This window comes from Phalacrocorax aristotelis, chromosome 1 (assembly GCF_949628215.1).
Source record: "Phalacrocorax aristotelis chromosome 1, bGulAri2.1, whole genome shotgun sequence".
Taxonomy (NCBI): Eukaryota; Metazoa; Chordata; class Aves; order Suliformes; family Phalacrocoracidae; genus Phalacrocorax; species Phalacrocorax aristotelis.
In genome coordinates, this window is record NC_134276.1 from 205,753,259 (window position 1) to 205,774,268 (window position 21,010).

General features: G+C 37.8%; 1 protein-coding gene across 6 annotated transcripts in view; it reads right to left on the bottom strand.

Moving 5' to 3' along the window:
• MAGI2 (membrane associated guanylate kinase, WW and PDZ domain containing 2) overlaps positions 1-21,010 on the bottom strand; it is a 762,823-nt gene that overhangs the window by 135,585 nt on the left and 606,228 nt on the right. For 3 of the 6 annotated variants that reach the window (XM_075081471.1, XM_075081468.1, XM_075081467.1), the window contains exons 8-10: positions 15,709-15,830; positions 14,955-15,083; positions 14,078-14,260 (exon numbers count right to left, since the gene is read on the bottom strand). In XM_075081471.1, coding sequence (XP_074937572.1) covers positions 14,078-14,260; positions 14,955-15,083; positions 15,709-15,830 — 434 coding nt within the window. The remainder of the gene's footprint in view (positions 1-14,077; positions 14,261-14,954; positions 15,084-15,708; positions 15,831-21,010) is intronic. The other 3 variants (XM_075081469.1, XM_075081472.1, XM_075081470.1) reach the window with 1 other exon arrangement.

The following is a 21,010-nucleotide window of genomic DNA, read 5'->3' on the forward strand; positions in this document are numbered from 1 at the left end:
ACCACTGCATTTTTCCTGAAATGTACTAAATTTTATGGTTTGGTTTTTGTATATATATATAGATAGATCAATTCAACATCAGCTATTAGTATTATAATCAATGTTATGTTAATATCTGTTTAATACTTCTAGATACATCCAGATACCTGCACTGCATATAATATGCATACTATTGTTTCATAATGGATTATCTCTAACAGACTGTGATTAGAAAAATTATTGTATATTTGGAAGTGTGACATAGAATTAGATGACTCAGGTGAAACTCTGGCCTTTGATAATGATTGTATAGCACATTGCTGTAAAAAGACCTGGGGTGCTGTGTGACAACAGAAAGCGCTGATACTGGTGTCATTACTGGAGCACCAGTAATGCTGCACCACTGTATCTATGCATATACGTACACCACAAACATGCATGTTGCTTTGCAAACTTTAAGAAAATTTTCATCATTAGGAGCTCTGGTAAATAGAAAGTTAAGATATAGCTGGTAAAAAGAGATTATACAAAGAATGTGTTTTCTGAGATTTTTTTGTCAGTTGGGGTTAACTAGAAGAAATTGCCAGTTGGTGGTAATTTTCCTGGAATCGTTTGATTTTAAAAAGTCTAAAATTAGAAACATTATGGTTTTGTTTCCTTATAGAACTTCCTTATGATAGAAATTTTTTTGGTTTGAACTTTTAGAAAAAAATTATTTGCCAACATTTTTTGTAAACTATTACTTCCAGTTGATTTGAAATTACATCTATTACGCTCTAGCAAAGCAGAATTCATTATTCTTGTAGCAAATGAAGAGTTTAAAATATCACAATCCTGCATTCAGAGCTGAACACACTATCAAAGATAGTATTTACAACACTATACAGTGTAAAATAAAAATCCATCACTTGGCATCTGGGATGGATTAGCATTTTTGACATAAACAATTGTTCAAGTGCAATTCTTATTATTATCCTTATTTCCCAAAACAATTCAGAACTATTTTTAAATGAGTAGTACATGCACAAGAAACACTTGAACCTCTTATATAGTCAACTGCATTTCTTTTTGATGCAATCAAGTTTGGCCTAAAAAATATACTCTGTCTTATATAGGGAAAATAATTGGAATAAGACAGACTAAACAGATTGCCAAAAACAATCTACCACAAACCAGAAAGCTTTTTTGAACTCTGAGTAATGATGTTGCCATTCTAACCTGTCTGGAAAATGAGCAGAGGTAAAATGACAGTATTTTTAACTCTCTTGTCTATGTTATAACAAAACCCTCTTAAAATAAAGCAAACTTCTAAAATTATATAAAAAGTATGAACACATGAATGTGGTAAATATTTTGGTACAATGTGAAGCATTGCAGTGTTGCATGAATTTCACGTGGAATTTTACAGAGGAATCTACCCCCAACCTGCCCAATTAATTAAACAAGGTTAAAACCAAGGGTGATTTCTCGTGCTGGTGATGAGGTCTGACGGGAGGCAGTGTCCATGCTGTGAGTGGATGCCTTCCTCTCCAGTTGCTCGAGGACAACCACCTTGAGCCCACCAGACTGCCTTGTGGTGCATGGACATTTCTAGAGGTTTCAGTGGAAGAAAGTCAACAAGGCCCCATTGAAAAGGATGAGGACCAAGAGCCCTGGCTGAGGCTCTGGCAAATATCAGGGGGAATAATCCTACTAATGTGCTAGAGACGGTGGTATGTTCAATGGCATCCTGCACACCTAGCATGTCTTTCATTCCCATAAAGTCACAATGATGTTTCTATTAAATGATAACCTGCACCTCTCCCTTAAAAGACATGAAAGCACTGTCAGGTTCACATTACTACCTCAATTTCCTTGTTTTCCAGTTTTCCACATTTTCCTGCTGCCTGCTTTCTCTGAATTGCCCCAGTGTGAAACCACCATTTTTTCCTGAACACTTTTAGTCCTTCACTCTGTTACAGGCACCCCCAGCTCAGCCCTGCCAGCTTCTGCAGATCTGATGGATCTGTAGGATTCAAAGGCATGATTTCAGGCCAATAACCATCAACTGCTGATAGCCCTTGCTTATTGAGACTTGTTATTTTGTGTACATACAGGTGGAATACAGAGATCATGAATAACAGAGCAGCAGCAAAACCCAGCATGCTTCATGACTCACTATTAGTCTATGAATAAATTCCCAAGGAACAGACCTATCAAGAAAAGAAAAGCTGTCCAATATTATCTGACTTTTCCTCAGCAGTACCACAGGTGATGCTCAGTACGGCAAAGAAAGTCTCAGTAAACACTGCATAAAACAATGCTGATTTTAATGCAGAATAAATTAGTTGAATACAACGATTTCTAATTTACTTTCACTAGGATCTGAAGAAGAAAGCAATACATCAAAAGGAGTGAAAGTGTCAGTGTTTAAAAGTTCTATACTCACATCACTGGTCTCAGACCTTTCTTGCAGAAATCCTTTTCTCCTTTTCTTTAGTACTGTGCCCTCCCCTCTCCCACCTCCTTCTACAGACGCAAACACATGCATATAAACTCCCAACCTCCAGCCGTCTCTATGCGTAAAATTACTGCCTTTTTTCCCTGCCTCTCTGCAGAAGAAAAACAAATAGTCACATCTTCAGCTCTAGTAAATCCTACTCCAGCCAGTTTTCCCCCAGTCCTGAACCCAGCCTCTAGAGATGGGACCCTCTTCTCCACTCCCTCCCAGTCATCCCCTGAGATTGATAGCTGAGACCTGGCAAAAATCCTGAGCTCCAGTCACCAAGAACTTGTCTAGCTCCTGTACACAGCACTCGCTTATCTGGGCATGACAGAGGAGCAGTGTTTAGGGGAGCCTGGCTCCTCTGCCACAGCACCACTCCGCTGTGGTATCTACTGGAAGAGGAGATGAGCACAAGCGCGTGCTGCCTGGGCAGCTCCCTGCTGCTGTATGCACAGAGCACACAGTAGCAACATTGCATCTCGAGCTCCCCCTCCATTCACCGACTCAGAATAAATACCGCACTAATGGGACTGCTGGAGAAGACTTTTGTGGGGTGGAAAGAGGAAAGGCTGGATGAAATTTTCCAGGGGCTTTTCATCAGGATTAACTTCATGCCCACCTACTGGTTTGAAAAGTGCTCCTTATATTATTGAGAAATTTTCATTACAGATTTTTAAACTAATAAGACATTTTTAAAATGTCAGAACCATCAATTACAAAGAGGCAGTTGCATAAGTGCTGGAATAAACTTCGCTCTCTGACAAAGGCTATGAACAGCTAAACAGGGTGAGATGAGATTAGCACATTCGTGCCAATATCCTGATTCCGGAAATAAACAGTGAAAGGTACTTTAGAAGTGAAATCATAACAAAATTGCCTGAAATGTGTCTCTAACTTCTGTTAGTTAGAGGTTCACAAAGCTCCTGGAATATGATTTATATGCCTGGAAATGTTTCTTCATCTCTAGTGCAGCTCTGGGTATTTTTACTTTATGCCACGCATCAAATGAGAAACTCAGAGCACCAACAAAAAATTGATCTACATGCGACTGAGCACAGATTTCTGTTTTAATGTGTACTACACAATTGCCATACGAAGTAGTTGGCTGAGCTTCATTAGGCTCACTAACATTTGTAGTAGTGGTGATGGGAGTTGCTAACTGCAATAATTATTGGACTTTACAAAGTTCTAGAATGAGTTTCTCCTCTTGGATGGGAAAATTCAGGCACAGGGATGTTAACTAATTGGTTCAAGTAAAATATTTGCTAACTGTCAAGGAAGATATTTCCCATGCTAAATATACAGCAGAAATTGTATCTTAAAAGTAATTACTTAATTATTCTTAATTTTTCAAAGGGCTTTAAATTTGCTTTAAATTTTACCTTTAAAATTTGTGCTCAAATCATAATTAAAAGCAAATGAAGGGCTGAATTTCTGAACTCTCAGATTTTAATATACACAGAGATTGTATTTGGTTGCACAAATCTGGAGGCAGAGGGGGGATTATGCATTCTTAATCTATTTAAGTTTTAATACAAAATGAACAAAAATCTGAAACTCAGCTAAACGTTTACTTTTGCTTTTGGTATTTGAATGGTATAATTAAGTCCTATATGCCCAAACTGTGAAAGTAAAAGAAAATCAAAGGTTGCATGGCTGATGATATTGAAAAGTTGAGTTCTAATCCTAGATTATTAATTTCATTAGTGCAATATGAAGTCTCACATTTCCCGTCGTCTCTTTATATAGAAAGAAGCTCTTTGCCCCCTCCCAGATCATTCTTCTTGTTAAGCAATAAGATATTATTATTTATTGTATGAAATGGTACATGAGAAGATGATGACTATTATTTTCAATGTATATTTTTGTCTGTTCATACAAATAGCCAAATCATGCAAGATAGATGTTAATCACATATGATAGGAGAAAAGTTATTTCTGCAACTTCAGCCTTTTTGGCAGCCACTGAGTTCATTGCACAGTGCTTACTCAACTGGTAACTTGCAGAACTTACAAAAATTGTCCTAATAAATTTGAAGATTATGACAATATATTTATCATCTCCTGGCCTATGTCAAATACCCTAATAGCACAATCTACAGATTTCATATGATGCAGTTCAGATTGAAGAATGAATTTATGGGCTTCTGAGACTTGTCATGCACACTGGTTTGGTATATGACAATATGAAGAGCAAAATGGGATAAAAGTGTCTTAGTATGTGATAGTAGACAGAAAAAATAATTTAACATTTCTTCTGCCTTTGTATTTTGCATGCTGCAGTATGTATGACATAGTTTTAGTATCCTTGTCTGTGCTTTTGGCCTTTGTAGCCATGTTTTCCATGGAGCCAGACCTTGAATTAATAGGAAAGTGAGGCTGCATGTACTTGAATAGTTCGTGTTCCAAATACTCTCTCTGCTTTTTCACCTTTACTCTTTTATATTTTACTTTATCACATTATTTCTGTATGATCTCATCCTCTGCTAAAGATACGGCACCTTTGAGCGCCAGAAGATCTCTGTTTGCTCTTGTTACAGAGACCTAGACTGGTGGCTTAGGTTAAACAGAGCGTGCACGTCTTGTATATATGGTTTGTGTTACATTTGTCCATAAAAGACAGGATTGTTTACATTATCATAGATCGTATCTGTATTGTGCCCTCTCTTCCCATCAAATTGCTTCACCTTTGGTTTCTGGGTTGAAAAAAACCATAACTGCAGTGAAAATCTGGTCAAAGGTAAAACAGTTTGATAAAAAGACAGTCAGTGTTGTACATGTGGAATCTGGCATGGCTGGACATATTCAGACCTTAGCCATCTGTAATCAAACATGTTCAACTTTCTATTTAGTCAGTGCTGGAAGAGCTGCTTTAATGGCTTAGCCATTAACATTAACTTATTATATATAAACAGATCTGCTTATTTATTCTCTCCTGCAGAAGACTATGCGGCACACTTACATAACCCAGAACTTCACCTATTTACAGGTCCAGTATTTTATTGTTTCAGTAGCAAGCACATATAGTCATTCTTAGGACTGATAAACATAGATCAAAATATAGTGCCAAAAAATGTGAATTTATTTCAAAATGAAGTAAGTGCCATAACTATGCATACTACGATTTGTCTCCTGTGCATAAATATGGATTTTATCAAAGCAAAATAAAAGATTGCTGTTCTTCTCAGATTCCTGCTGCATTTATGTGTATTTTGTGGACTTGAAAAAAATTAGTCTTTTGAAGAGTCACTATAGGAAAGAAAACAAGTTACATACATTATTCAGTCCTAATATCAGTATATGTTTTATGGGCACCAGTAATATCTACACCAAAATATTATAAGTGCTGGAGATAAAAATGAATTTATAATCCCCAGTACATGGCTGAACTCAACCATCAGACTTCCTATACTGTTGCCGTTTAAATGTTTAAATGAGAGAAGATGAAGCCTATCAAGTTTAAAAGGGTTTTTGCTGTTTCTTTTAAGTGTTCATGAAACTGTAACTGTGAGCTTTGAATTAGGCTAGGGGAAACAAATATCCTTAAAATTGTCAGAAGAGGGTTATTATTACAGTAATGAATCAATCACTGCTTGCTGTAATAGACGATAAGAAAAAACAAAGGAGTCTATTAACACACTCTTAAGGCATTGAAGGAGGAATGTGGTTGTTTAAGTAGGTGTCTAATGTCATTTATGACAGCCTTTGGCATTTTGAGATGTTCATATGGAACTTGCAGGTATGACACAGGACTTACAGGAGACTGCTGCCTGAAGGGCAGGAGGAGGCTTGGTGGGATCTCTGGCACTTTTAATGGCACTGGACACGTATGTTTATGCAACTGAATTGCGCCCCAAACATTGATAGACTTAGTTCTGCACTCGAGGCAACCTTTTCCTCCCTGTTGGCACCGTACTTGGGTCTTATGTTCCTTAATGTGATGCTTTGAACCACCTCAAATTAAGGTACTAAGCCTAAAGCTTGAGACAGAAAATTCCCAAGATTTCTAAGTTACGGCAAACTTTAGGGCTAATACCCAAGATATGGAGTCAGAGACCACTGAGCCTCATTTGTACTAGGAATGCAGAAACAGAATCATCCCATGAAGCAAGACAGTATGTGAGGTGAAGACAAGACATGCCTAAGATTTTTTCCTAATTATTCCTCTGATATAAAGAATATACTGTCTATTTTCAGAAGCATTTTGAAATCCAAGTTAGATGCTCTGCTGTAATTGCTCTTACAGTTTGTATAAGCAATATTAATTGAAGACTTCAAGGGAATAGCCAAATGGCAGGGCTAAAAAGAATCAATAGCTCTCACACCTCGAGGAATATTTATGCAAAGTGGAATGGTTTTAATAGGCAAGATTCATATGCGGTGCTTAATGAATGCTCAGTAGCTTGATACATAGGCAACATGGACTCAAGCTCTAACTCCATATTGGGCAGAACAGATAGTGACATATGGATTTTCTGCACCTCCGGGGAGAACACAATGCTATTGAATATACACCAGCCAGCCAAAGAAATCTGACAACATGCACACAAAGATCTTGGATGTCGACAGTAACAGTGTGTGGTATACAAAATATGGATAGAAATTTTTTAGTCTAGGCTCGTCTCTGTCCTCGTTATCATTCAATGAGTACCTAACAATCTACTGAGTACCAAAAGAATAAAATTTTGAAGCAAACACTAAAATAGGAACCTCATGAAGATTAGAATTCAGTAACTTTTTCACAGAAGTGGACACTTTCCCCAAGTCTTTGGTTAAAGTAAGAAGCAATTTACAGATATTATTGTGACCACTGTAGTAATTCATCTTATATGAAAGCAATAAAAATAAAACAAAACAAAAAGGAAAATTAATGTTAGAAAAAATAGCACAAATACTAAAAATTTATAGGAAACTAAGTGCTATCTTCTTTTTTATCTATTTACACACTAAGTTCATGTCAAATAAACAGTATAAAGATATCAAATAAACAGTAAAATTGGCATTTTTTAATTTGCTTTCCGTTTGACACCTCTGAAGTATAATGTGGTCAGAGTTCACAGCTTTCCTCTACAACTAGGGGAATAGAAACTTTTATCTTGTAAAATTTAAGCCAAGATTCACATTAGGCACCTTTAAAAAAAATAAAATTAAGAGTTGCGCTTTAAATAATTCTGGTTACATAGAGATTCAGGATAAAATTGTGAGGACTAGCAACACTGCGTCAGTCTACCTTGGGAAGATTCTCAAAAGTCAGGGTTAGTTTTACCCACACACCTCTTGAACAGTTTTGGCATTAGTTACATGACATACTCAAGCTTTTATGGTGAGAAATATAAAGTGGGTTGAAAGAAGAGGGATGCTGTGTACCGCACAAAGGAAAAAAAAAGAGAAGGGCAGCCTCTAGATGTCCATTTGTTTCAGCTATGAACTAGCGGGCCATCCATTAACTCCATCCTCATGTAGGGTGTAAAGACCACAGCATTCACATTGCAGTTCCTCTCAACCTCCTCTCCTTGGAAAGCCAAATTAAATTGTGAAATGAAAGAAGGCTGGTTTTAGAAATTTGGGTTGAGGTTTTACCAAATGGTTACTCCTGTTTTGGCTCACAAAAGGGAAAATGTAACCAGTGTCACTGGTGAAAGAAACTGTTAGGTGTTGTGGCTGAACAGAGAATGCAATGATTTTGGTTGCACATGATGCAAATACACTGTTTCTGCTGTGTTTTGCACTGTTTCCTTGTCTGCCTGTGCTGGAGGGAGTAGGAAAACAGGCAGTAAACGTTACACAAATCCATACTGACTGGCCTAACATGGGTAGGAGAAATTCTTGTTCTCCTTGATGCCTGAAATACTTTGTGTTACTGCTGTTAGTTAGTTTCCAAACAGTTAATTTTCCTTCTCTTAACTCCATGGGATTAATAGCAACATCTGAAGAGAGAGAGGTCTTCGGTTTTAGCTAAGCTGAAATGGGGAGACAAAAGACCACTGCTGGTTCAGATGAAACTTCATAGCTTCCAAACAAAGCAAGGGTATCAAGGGACATTGGTAACACAAGCTGTTTTTAAGTATGCTGCTCCATTCTTACAGACCTGTCATGTGGCATAAGCTTGCAGCTGCAAGACTGACATTTGGTGAGGTCTTGGCATATATTAAGAGTCTTTTAGCCTGGAGATGCATAAGGATAATGTAAAGATACTCTTTCCTCAGCAGTCCAACATGTAGCCCAATATCCCATGTTCCTGATGCAATGCCTTCATTTTGGGAGGCCAGTCTTCCTGGTGCCACCAGATAAAGTAGTGATAGGGTGTCAGTGAGGTGAGTTAACAAAATTTCAGCCATCTTCTGGTATTGTGGAAATGAAGTCCTACATATGTGTGTGATCAGTTTCTCACGGACCTCCTGGTCAGTGAACTTCCTGAGGTGACAACCTCGGTAAACAGTCAGCTACCATGGTGGGGGAATATTGTAAAAGGGAATATTGTCAGATGAATCTTGATTGATTGCATGTGAGAGACACTTGAGCTGTTTGATTGTTTCTAGTGTTGCTGGAACTGGACAGCCTGCATCTCATCTAATCTGACATTAGGTGAGACAGTGGTTTGTTCATTTGAACTGACGATGGACAAACAGGGAACAGAACTAAGGATCTCTTTGAACTTGTAAAAATGCATCCTTTTGCAGATGTCCTCAATTCCTTCTGTCTTGAGTACTCTACTTTTTACAGACCTTGTGAGAAATTAGCCTTGCTATGCAAAAATATGCATGAATAATGACTAGATAACGATTCCCTAAGCTTAGTGACATTGTAGGGTCAGCCACCTGATAATGGCTTTAATTTTGTTCTTGTTCAAGCGAATAACATTTATGATTTTGTAGATCAAGTGTGCAGTCTCTCTGATTTTCTTACATTTAAAGTAACCTCAACTTCTTGAAAAAGTAATCATGTATAGAAGATTGTTACGGGTTTTGATGGTAGGCCCATGGATAGCAGCAAGGTTACGGGTCACTCCTTCCAGTATTTCTAACAGCTGGCTCACTCCCTTTGGAGATCTCTCAGGTGCAGTAGAAATTCTGAGTGTTAGATGTGGGACTGATCTCTAGAGTTAGGTCTCTAGACTCTAGGCTTCATCCTAATACAGTAATCTAGAAGTGGTAGATATCTATTCATATGATAGGTGTAGACATCTGTCTTGTAGACTTCTATATTTGTTAGCTGAACCTTATCTTACATTTATGAATTTTTATCTCTAGAATAGATTAACCAATATAGTGAAGCTACCATTCCTGAGAGAATAGTATCTAAAAAACCCGATGTCTGCATTGTTTACAGGTGATTTAGCATCTTGGAGCTGGCCAAATGTATGCTTCACTGATGAAATGAAAGAGCATGTTTCCCATTTCTTGATTCACTGTTGAACTATGACAATTCATTACAAATGTATATATGTTTCTGGAAAGTTCAACCTGCAATGACCATAGCTATTAAACAGTCAGAAGGGTCATCAACAGACTCAATTAATCACCTGTGCACCATGTCTTTGAGCTGTTTCGTGGAAACTTTCACCAAAGGAACTGGAACTGAAATGTACAGACTGAGAATCTTTCCTGAGCTTGATTATGTGGGAGCGTTTTAGTTTATCTAGTCCATTGAATAACCTTGAGAATTGCGGGTAAGTCTTTGCCTTTGCAGTTTGAGCTTTTATCTGACGCAGCCGCAGGCCTAAATCTTTGCCTGAGAACAGCAGTCATCCAAAATCACTCACTGTATAAAAATCTTTTCATGTAGATGCAGTCTTTTACCAGTGACGTTCACTCAGCATTTTAATGCGATACAGGGGCCTCTTCAGTTCAGACAGTTTTCTGCTGGCAGCGTGAGGCTTCAGACAAAACAAAGCAATGTAACCTCTCAAGAAAGAATGTGGTATCAGCTCTTAGGCTGTCTTGAGGTAGACAGAGATGCTGTAGAGTGTAATGTTCATATCCAGCAGCTTGATTGAGCTCCAAATGCTAAAACATGTCCTAGAAAGGCATTCACAGTATTATTAACAGCCATTAGCTCACAGATGCTAGATTTACATGAGGGCATAATAACCCTTAGGAATCCTGAAACATCTGGCAAATGAGATCAGGAATGTAATTTTGGCTGGTTTTGATTCATCCACTGAGACGTGGTTCCTCTAAGTCTGCTTGTGAGGTTTGTTGTGGGTCTGGGACAATTATAGCTACTTCTTAGTGCCCAGCAGTGGGCTCTGAGTGGTGTTGTTAGATCACCAAGACCTCAGATATTTCTTGTTGCATCTCAGTGCACTCAGTTTGCCTCACTGCTTTAATTGTTTCACAGCATCACAGCAATGCCAAGCCACTGTCAGGCAGCTGCTTCCATGTTCCAAGGGAAGAAGTCCAAAATTGTTTCATTTTGAAACCTGCAGGTGAAATCATTGTGTTGTAATAATGATAAAAGGGTGACAATAACATCTTACCTAGATTCACCCTTCTTTTTGAATAGCACCTGTATCTGACCCCTAAATTAAGTTTTGGGTGGAGAAGTAAACCAAAGTTCCAATATTAGTTTTCTATAAGCTTACTTCTTCAACAGTTAGGATAAAGTACAGCATTGGTGTCTTCAGACTGTGGCTGAGATCAGGTAAGATGAAGGAGATGGTGCCTTTTCTTCCTTTTTCCCCTTATCTGACGCAGGTCTAAAACACCAGGATTTTGTTTACCACTTGGCCAACAAAAAAAATAAATAAATCAGCGTTGCAAGGGAAAGCCTCCAGAGTTTATTGCAGCTGGGAGCACCAGCACCTGTCGTTATCCCTTACACCCAGGTTGCTTCACAGATCATAGTGCCAATGTCCTCAGGCTTTCTACTATGATACCCTACTGCCACAATATGATATTTTGATCATTTATCAAAGCCTCCTATGACTGTGATCATAGATGGAGGACACATAAATTGCAGAACACCATGCAGTTAATCTCAAAAGAATAAAAATCTATTTCAAAAGCTCATACAATGATGTCTACCTAACAAACAAAAGGTACGTATGTAATTTCAAATAGTTTTAAAACATAAGATTTTAACAGCTTTACGAACGAAATGCTATTGATGGAACTTGGGAGGTTTTCATATCTCCAGTTGTTTAGACTGTAAAATAGCTGCATAGGGAGAGAAAACCTACATCAGCAAGTGTGAAAAGGACTCGATATCAGGAAACGCAAGCACATAGCTGAACAGTGCTGTTATAAATATTCTGACCTTAAATATCTTTTTTTCATTTTACCATTATCAGATTTAGAAATCACTTCAAATGTTCATAGAAACCATGTTAGATGCCACAATCGTTAGCCTGAGATTCTCCAATTACTTTACATCAGAACTCTGTCACTCTTCTCAAAAACGAAGACATTTGAGGCCAGAATTTATTCTGAGATGTAATTTTGTACATATCAGGCTCACATAACTATAGAGTTATTATATATTTGAATGTACATTTCTGTCTTGCATTCTTAATATAGTTGAATTAATTACCTTGGAAAAAAAAAATCAATGCTATTTCTCTGTATTTTAAAGCACATTTTTCCCATATGTTCCCATCACAATCCATGACTACAATAACTGCCATCAATAGTATTATGACACCATATTCAATTTCAACATAAACACTTAAGTTGCAAGAATACTCTCTTTTCCAGGGAAAAGAGCTCTATATTAAGAAGTTCCCCAATAACCAGCCCACACTTTAGATAGATTAGCAAGTAACTACATTTGAGTGTTGGATCTGAGAATACTAAATGATGACAAACAAGGAAAATCTCTCACACAGTGTATCAGGTAATATGAAAATACTAGGAAAAATGAAGTTCATGTTACTAAAATCTCTTGAACTTCAGGAAGTCTGTTGTATCCTTTGTTCACTTAATCAGCTAATTTAATTTTTCCTTTGGGAGTCAAATTGCATTAAGTTAAAATGGCAACAAGAATTGAGAATTAAAAAGCTGTTAGACTATTTTTTAATAAAATCAATACCAACAATCTAATTCTACTTTTTTTCTTACATTTTACTTCTTTATATAAATCATCTGTTTATCCATTTGGCATCAGAAACATCATACCAGCTGTAATATAAGATTTAAGGCAAATTGTGGTGTTTTAAAAATAATGCTTTTCACATCCTTTGCACTTCCTACTTGCAAAGTCCTGGAGAGTCCTACAGAATAAACTAGGGTTCAGGGTGATTTATTCTGACATATGATAGTCCAGATAATTTCTTTGCTACAACAAAGAAACACTTGAGAGTGTTCCACCCACATTATTGGTGCCTCTGTGTGTTTATGTGTCTGCCTCCTGTACTGTAACACACTAAAAGGACCATACTCTGTTGCTGTGGTCCATCCACAGTGATCTGTCACAGGTAGGAAATTCTCTTATCTTCACAGTGAATCTGGCCTCTTGATTTTCTGCGGGGGCCACATAAATCCCAAACTAGCATCTCTATAAAGCATTGGTGAGAAGTGAAAGCAAAAATTATGCACATGTCCCAGGACCAATGTGCAGCTTGACTAGTATCTGAGGAACAAGGACTGCTGGGGAGAGATGGTGCACAGCGACAGGGCTACGAAAACACTGGACTACAGTCACTGGTCATCAGTTGCACCAGTGGAAATCCCTGTTGGATCTAAAGAACAAAAATCTTCACCATGAGAGTGCTAAGTATTGGGACAGGAGCCTGTAGAGGCTGTGGGATCTCTGTCCTATAATATTTCCTCAAGTCCCATGGATGAAGCCCTGAGCAACCTGATCCAACCATGAAGTCAGCACTGCTTTGAGCAGGAGGTTGTTGACTGGAGGTCCCTTCCAAATGAAATTATTCTATTATTTTCTGATTGTCTTCTCCTACAGGAGATGACAGATGTTTTGGAAACTGAGTTCATCTTCCTCCAAAAATGTTTAATCCGTATATAGATTTGATGTGACCCTCCAAACCTTTAAGACAGCGGTTTGTAATGTTTATCAATCTGTGGACATGAAAATATTTCCAGTGGTGGTCCAGATCTTAAAAGCAACTTTAAATCTCTTCAGAGGAAGTTTCTTTTACTTACTTAGTTTTCACAGATTCTGTATTAGTAGGCCATGGATGCCTACGTGTCCATATGCCACACTGAAAACTCTTTTTTTGATGGTTCTAATGAGAACAATGTTGGATAAGACTCGACTTTGATTATTTTGCAAACCCATCCTTTCTAAAGAAATAAATTTGCACGTAGTAGTCTCTGTTCTCTCTGCCTGTCTCTTTCTGTGTACACACTCACCTTCAGTAAGTAACCTATATACCAAAGAACATCACATCCCATTTTTATGTAAAAGAATTCAGAGATCTTTTCTCCCTTAAAATATTGTGAAATTAGAAAAAATTAACTACTTGTCATTATTAGAAAGAAAAATTAGAGGAAAGTTTTATCTGAGAGGTTTATCTTATAGAGCAGACATATTAACATATTACACATTAACACAGAAAGTAGTATGGAAAAACGTATGCATTCACAGAGAAAGCAAGACTCAGAAATCTATATCTACCTTTCCTTTAAAAGAACAGAGGAACCACCTTAATTACCTGTTTCCATTTTCCCATCTTGTGCTGCAGGCCCATCAGGAATTACACTCTTCACCTGGAGAAACTCATCCGGCTCATCCCCACCAATGATGGTAAATCCAAAACCCATGTTGCTTTTCTTAAGAGTTGTGCTGAGGAAAGACCCCTTCAGCTGTGAAGCATCACGGGTGAAGAGTGGTTTTTCTACATCAGTCAACACAAACGAGAAAGACAGAAGTTATGATCTAGTCACAACACAGCAGGGACAGCAGATAACAATGTTGTCTGACAGCATGTGACAGTGTATGAAAATCAAGGAAATAAAGAGTGCAGGCATTCCAGGAAAAAATTATTTGTGAGTTCTTAATACAAAGCTTAAAATGTATTTCTTATCTGTGGCAGATCAGCCATAAGTGGGGAGTTACAAATGTTTTTTCATATTAGAAATACATTTAGAAGTAGGTATCGTGTAGCTAAAAAGATTGCAAGAATAAAAATGATCTGTGAGGTAATTTAAAAACCTCTTTCCTAATCTATAAATTCAGATTTGTCTACAAAGTAATACATTCTCCAGAATTTCCCTCCCACCCACAATGAGGAAAATGTCCCCTGAATATCTCATTCCATTTGTTACCAAACAGTGCTAAATATTAGGTGCGCTTTTCTTTCCAAACACGTGAGGTTTTGGCAGTCAACAAGTGACACACGTAACCGCTGCGCAACCTTCGCATGCCCTCTCCGCATGCCTTGGTGCTCAGTGTGGGTGGCAGGGGCTCCCCGTGTCTCTCTCCCATGCTGCGCTTGGTGAGAAAGGGTGGGAGGAAGGTGCAAAGGTTGTGACTTCAACTGCTCTCGCTACACCCACAGCAGCGGGGCTGGGCGGCAGCGCAGGACATACCGTGCAGCCTGCGCGTCCCGGCGGGGTCGCGCCAGCACTGGGACAGGTCATTCACGCTGTGGGACCTCTTGGGAGCGGGGCGCAGGTGGGCGAGTTTGGGTCTAGGTAAGGTTGATGAGGAGCTTTCTACTGTTACAAAGGAGAACAAGCCTCATTCTCTGGCTATAAGCTTACATTAAAATTTATTCGTCTCTACCAATACTGTTTGCTGCTTATACAGCTCATTTTAAGCACATTAATTTTTACGTTACCAAGAGGCTGTATTCTGGTAAACTCCTGTAACACAGTGCTTGAGGCTTTTAACTTAATTGATGCTTACTAGATGAGCTAGCTTAGAAACATACCAAACATCAATTACCAGTAATTTAGAGAAAGTACAATTAATTATTTCAGTGTTGCCAACCTCGGGTGCTCAAGAGAGTCATACATTCCCAAGAACAGAATTTGATTTTATTTAGAAAATTACTTTGGGTTTCTTATTGTGCTTTCTGTTTCTCCACCTTTAGGGAACACTAGGGTCCACTTTTCTGTCTTTTCTCTGTGCCTCTGAAGGTTAGAGTATTTTAGCTGGCTCATGAATCCTGCAGTTCTGGGAGCTCGGACATTTAGGGAAGAAAAATTCTAGGAGATAGGTGATAACATTGTGAGAATTGGCAACACTACTTTTTTAATCAGACTATGGCAAAATCATTGTCACATAAACAGGAGAGCAGGATCTTTCTTCTTAACTAGGATAGCTGACATGGTACTGTACCTCGGAAACCTTGGGCCTGCATAGGCTTTGTTCCAAGTTCTGCGTTGGGCATGTTATGCTGCTGTAGCTTCCTTTTTGCTTCTAGGACAGGGTTTTCAAATTGTGTTCTTCTATTTATGTGGCTGGAAAAAATTTGGTTTTGATTAAAAACTGGGTTCAGTTGGGGAAAATGATCATTTTCACAGTAGGATGCTGTATGTGACTTAGGTGTGTGTGGTTAGAGAGTGAAACCGTTATGGAACCCCAATGGGCCTGAGCATGTCCCTTATATTCCACACAATTTTGTTGGGGATAAGAAATGCACAATCTAGCACACTGCATAATGAACAGCACTGAAAAGTATCCTATCATTTCAGTATGCTGAACTCTGCTACAGACAAATGGTTTTGATCTATGGGACTACATATTAAATAGCAGTACTGCTGAAGCACGTTACAATGACCGTTTTTCATGTCTTTTGTACAGGCATTGTTCTGTGCATGATTCAAACGATCTGAACCAGTTTTGTGCATTATCGATCAGCTGCAAGTGAAACGACTTAATTGCTTGCAGAAAAGGTAGAGTCTAGAACATGGAGTGCTTTTATGATCACAGCTTAGAAATAAATAGGAATAGGAAATAAATATGAAATAAACTGAAGATTATTTCTTTTTTATTATACGGTATATATCTGCTCAGCTGTACAGAAGAATTGGATGTTGCAGAAACTAAGCCAGATGGTAGATTAGAACTACATAGATAAATATATGAAATGTAAGAAAAGATGATGTACAAATTTTTTCTTGATGTTTTATATTTCCTGCAACAGGTTAGTAAGTGCATCTCTGTCATTACACCACTAATTTTCTGTATTGTGTTTAGAACTACTATCTTAACTACATACTCTCGTCATATCCTTGATTTCAATTCTTTAATTTAAAGCATACATTTTATCAATCAATGAGTAATCCTACAATCCTGTCGTGTGATATGTTTCACATGTTTTCTGAAGGAGGCAAAACAATTTATTACGCTGCATTGAACAACTCCACAAGATAGGATCACGATAGTATCACAACTGAGAAAAGGGTCTTGTGCTGCAAATGTTGTTCTGGGGATACAAATATATATGTGGAGAAGGGCTGGTTTCAAACATGTCACTTCTTATTTGTTCTCACTGAGCTGCTATGTATTGAGTTCTTCTGAAAACTGAAACGCAATCATGGGCTTTAAGCGCTTAGATAGGTGACCTGGGAACTTTTGAAACTCTGAGATCCTAAAAAGTGTTGAATACCTCCAATTTATATTGAAATGACCTTTTATGCCACATTAAGCACTTTTCAGGTCCCTTGGGATTCAGATCCTACCACTGCTTCAAAGAAAGTAAGTGGAATTGCCATTAAGAAGTGAGGTAGAGGAAAGGCAGCAAGTCCTATGGGAGTGCGTACACTTGGAAAATCAGAATTTAGTGGCCAGAGCTAATGCAATGAAAAGATTTCCAGTCATGTAAAAGAATATTTGATTTAATGAGAGGGAGTAAATGTGATAAATCCTGAAGCTGCTACTTTGTTAACATAGCTATAACTCATTCAAGTGGCCGCTAACTTGCTCTCCTACTATAAAATTTTGATTAATAGTTGTCTTGTAAATTTTAATCTATGCTGCAGACAGAGAAAGTTTCTTTTGTTTCTTTCATTCTTCAGGCAGGCTCTTCAAAATTGTAGGCTTTCCTCTCCTAGAATTTTGCTTTCTAGTAAGATCATGTTGTAATTGTCAGGATCTTCAGCACCTTGGTCTATTGCAAACCTAGAAATGTATGATGGAGAGGAGACAAACTTCACCAGTTAAAAACAGAGAAAGACAAGACTTATATGCATTAACTAGGGTAATTATGAACTACTAACATAAGCATGAAAAAGGTAGTTTTCATGCTACCACCTATCATGTGATGTATTTCAATATTTTAAAGGAAATATTACTTCTGCCATTACATGAGGCAGTGATTGAACATCACATGAAATAGTACATAAAGTTCTGATCACCCATGACCAATAAAATGAATCCACAGAAAAGGTCTTGCAGAAAGACCAGTGAAAGAGAGTCTTCTATGACAGCAGACCAAAGAAGTTTTAGCTTTTTATTTAAGCAGAATGAATTCTGATATATAATGCATTCTATGAATACATTTGGAAGTAAATACTAGAATGTATTAAAGATGGCAAGATTTCAGACTTGAAATCTGTAGGCTTCTTAACAGCAGAAGTGTGAAACCACAGAACAGCTTCCAATAGCAGATATGGGGTAAAATGCCTAGCTTGTTTTACATTAGCATTTGATAAGGTTAAAAACAGGGTTGCTATATAGTGGGTTAATTGCTTCAGCATAGGGATCATGTCTTATTTTAGAGGCTCTAAAGTATCCTGCCCTGGTCTTCAGCTGCACTTTGAGAAGACCACGGCTTTCCTATAGCTTTTGTGCCATGTTATCCAGCTGTAATGGATATCCAAAACCACACTACAGATCTGCATTTAGGACCTTGGACTATGCTTAGTGTCATGCTGTAACTAAAGAGCACACCTCAGTGCTGCAGGAGGCCTCTTGCAGACTTAAGTTACAACTTATTTGTGGTTCTGTGATATCAAAAAGATGGGGTTTTAACTAATACACGGTATGTCTGTGGCTAAAGGAACATCAGACATCACAGCTAGAATATTATCCACTGCCTCTCTGCAGTTTCTAGGTAGAGTTTAAGTTGTGGTTTAGTCCATTTACACAGAAACCTCTTCAGTAATGGCTAGCTTGAAAATGACATTTTTGTCCTAGCAGATCAGACAGGAAGACTAGCAGAGGTACTTGAAGCACCTCGAGTTATTGGTGCAACTTTAATAATTCTTAACTCCAGTTTATTCCCATATGTTGACTGTTTTATGCTAATGTGCAGTCTTGAAAGAACAATGTGAGAACTGCCGACAAATTCAAACCACTGCATTAAATATTGTGCCCAAAAGGAGTCAAATGAAAGAAAATTATCCTGATAATCAGTCATTTTTATCAGTCACTAACACTGGATTTATGCTCCTAGACTGATGAGACATGAGACGCCTCCCTTTCATGCAATTTTAAGTGCTATACAGCTTCATAGCTAAATCAGAAAAATGGCTCCTGATGAGTTTACCTGAGAAAGAAGTTATTAAGCTAAGTATTTCCCTTGAAAGGACATTCCAGCCTTTCATCTAGCTACTTCAGCTGCATACAAAATAGATATTACTAACCTAGGCCTTAATAAGACAAGCCAAATGCGAGTTTTAGGGATGGTTACAAATAAGTGATTTTGTGGTTAAAATAGATTTTGGATGTGATCCAAAAATGTATTGCTCCTTGCTCATAGTATCCAATTCAGTGAGCATTTCTATCTTCACTTTTCTTCCTTTATTTTATACAATGCACATTAAATATATAAGCCTAATCCAAAGACAAGAATCCAATTAATTTCTCCTAGTGCCATTGTGGCTGTACAGAAGAATCATGCTGCCTTTTGTTTGCTTTCTAGTCCTAGGAACCCTGAATTTCCCTCTGCAGAGAAGAAGGGTTAGTTGGTGCTGCTGTCCTCTGTTAGCTCACTGTATAGCTAACTGGGGACAACCCCTCAGAGGGTAGGATTTGGTTCTGGGCTGCATTTAGCTGTGAAGTTGAAATAGTATCTCCGTGTTATCAGTAGGTATTGTCACCACTAGCCAGCCTATAAAACATATGCATTATTCTGGCATTTCATCAGTGAATGTGGCCAGGCCAAGTTGCTTTTGTGATGGAGTTTCTTGTTAGGTGTGCTTAAGACAACTGAAACACATTCCTAGGAGATTTATGAGCAGTAATGCCCCTCGTATGCAGATTTTAATTGATGACCAAGATACCAAGCCCTGCCAAAATGGCAGCGCAACTAAGCATGTGCATCAGCAGGAGTTTAACGTGTCTCCTTTTCTTAGCTACTTTAATGTATAAGCTTTTTTTGGTATATTGTGACTCTAACTTTTGAAATTGTTGCCTATAACCCACCGAAGTAATTCTGAGGATCAGGATGCCTAAAAGATGGACATTCTGATGCATAACTTGTTAGGGCCTAACTTCTCTTTACATTCACATTTTCCTGTAACTAATACTTTATGATGACATAAAGACCTGAAATAAGTTTTTCTATTTGTGAAATACCAGAATGTTGTCAGAAATTGTAACTCGAGGATGTATATTTCTCCAGAATAAATATCTGTATGGCTAATTTAGTCATTCTATTAAGGAGACTATGTCTGGAAATTGAGCGCTGTGTTGTAGTTAATCATCCTTAAAGGGAGAAATAATCTTTTGGTAATTAGAATGCTGAAAGACCCAGCTCACTCTAATAACCACATTCTCTCCATAGCCCTGCGCAGCTAAGTGCTGCTAGTTCTTAGTTTATAAATTTAGAGAAAATTGGATGAAAGTTGACCTACATATAGCAAACACTTCTCATTTATGTCAAATGCCTACACCTTACAAATGAAGCCTGGACCTGCATAACAAGGCAAATGAAGATTTTAATAATGTCTCATGCCTACATTCATGCATGATTAAGAGAGGAAGTTATACTGGGGACTTTATGTTTTAACAGAATTTGCAAATATGTTGTGATTAGTCTTTATTAACTTTGCTAGCAGGACCTTGAGGTTTTGCTTTGTTTCTTATTTAGCTTTTCCTCTGGTCTCAGAGTATTGGGGCTGAGCATGGCTGGCCCTTGTAAGATGAACCTGAGTTTGTCTGCCTCATTGCTCATTCTTACAAAATTCCCACGGGATAAAAATATTTCAGTGAGCAGAGTACAAGCCCTTCTTTCACTGACAGTTTTAAAGACCTGCATGTTGAGTTGGACTAGACTTGAATGTGTGAAAGTTCATAACCTAACTTTTCATGACTTACCCACTTTTACGACATAATTAACAGAGTTTATTTTAATCTGATTTTATCTAATTAAAAATGAACTCATCTGTTGAATACAGGTAATAAAAAAATGAATGCCACTTTTTAGCATGAAAAGTGGAGAGCAATCTTTGTTCCAAACTTATTGAGCTCAGACAGCAACTTGAAGTACAGCTACATTTTACTGACTATAAAACTCCTTATGAACTTAGTGCGGCTGCAGTTTTAATGCCATCCTGTGAACAGTCATTCCACTTCTAAAAACCTCTGAGCCTGCAGTAGGTTTGCTATATCTCTCCACAAATCTTATCTGTGGTAGGATTAATAAATTTGGCACTAACAGCCTTAAAGTATGTAATTGCATAATAACATCAGG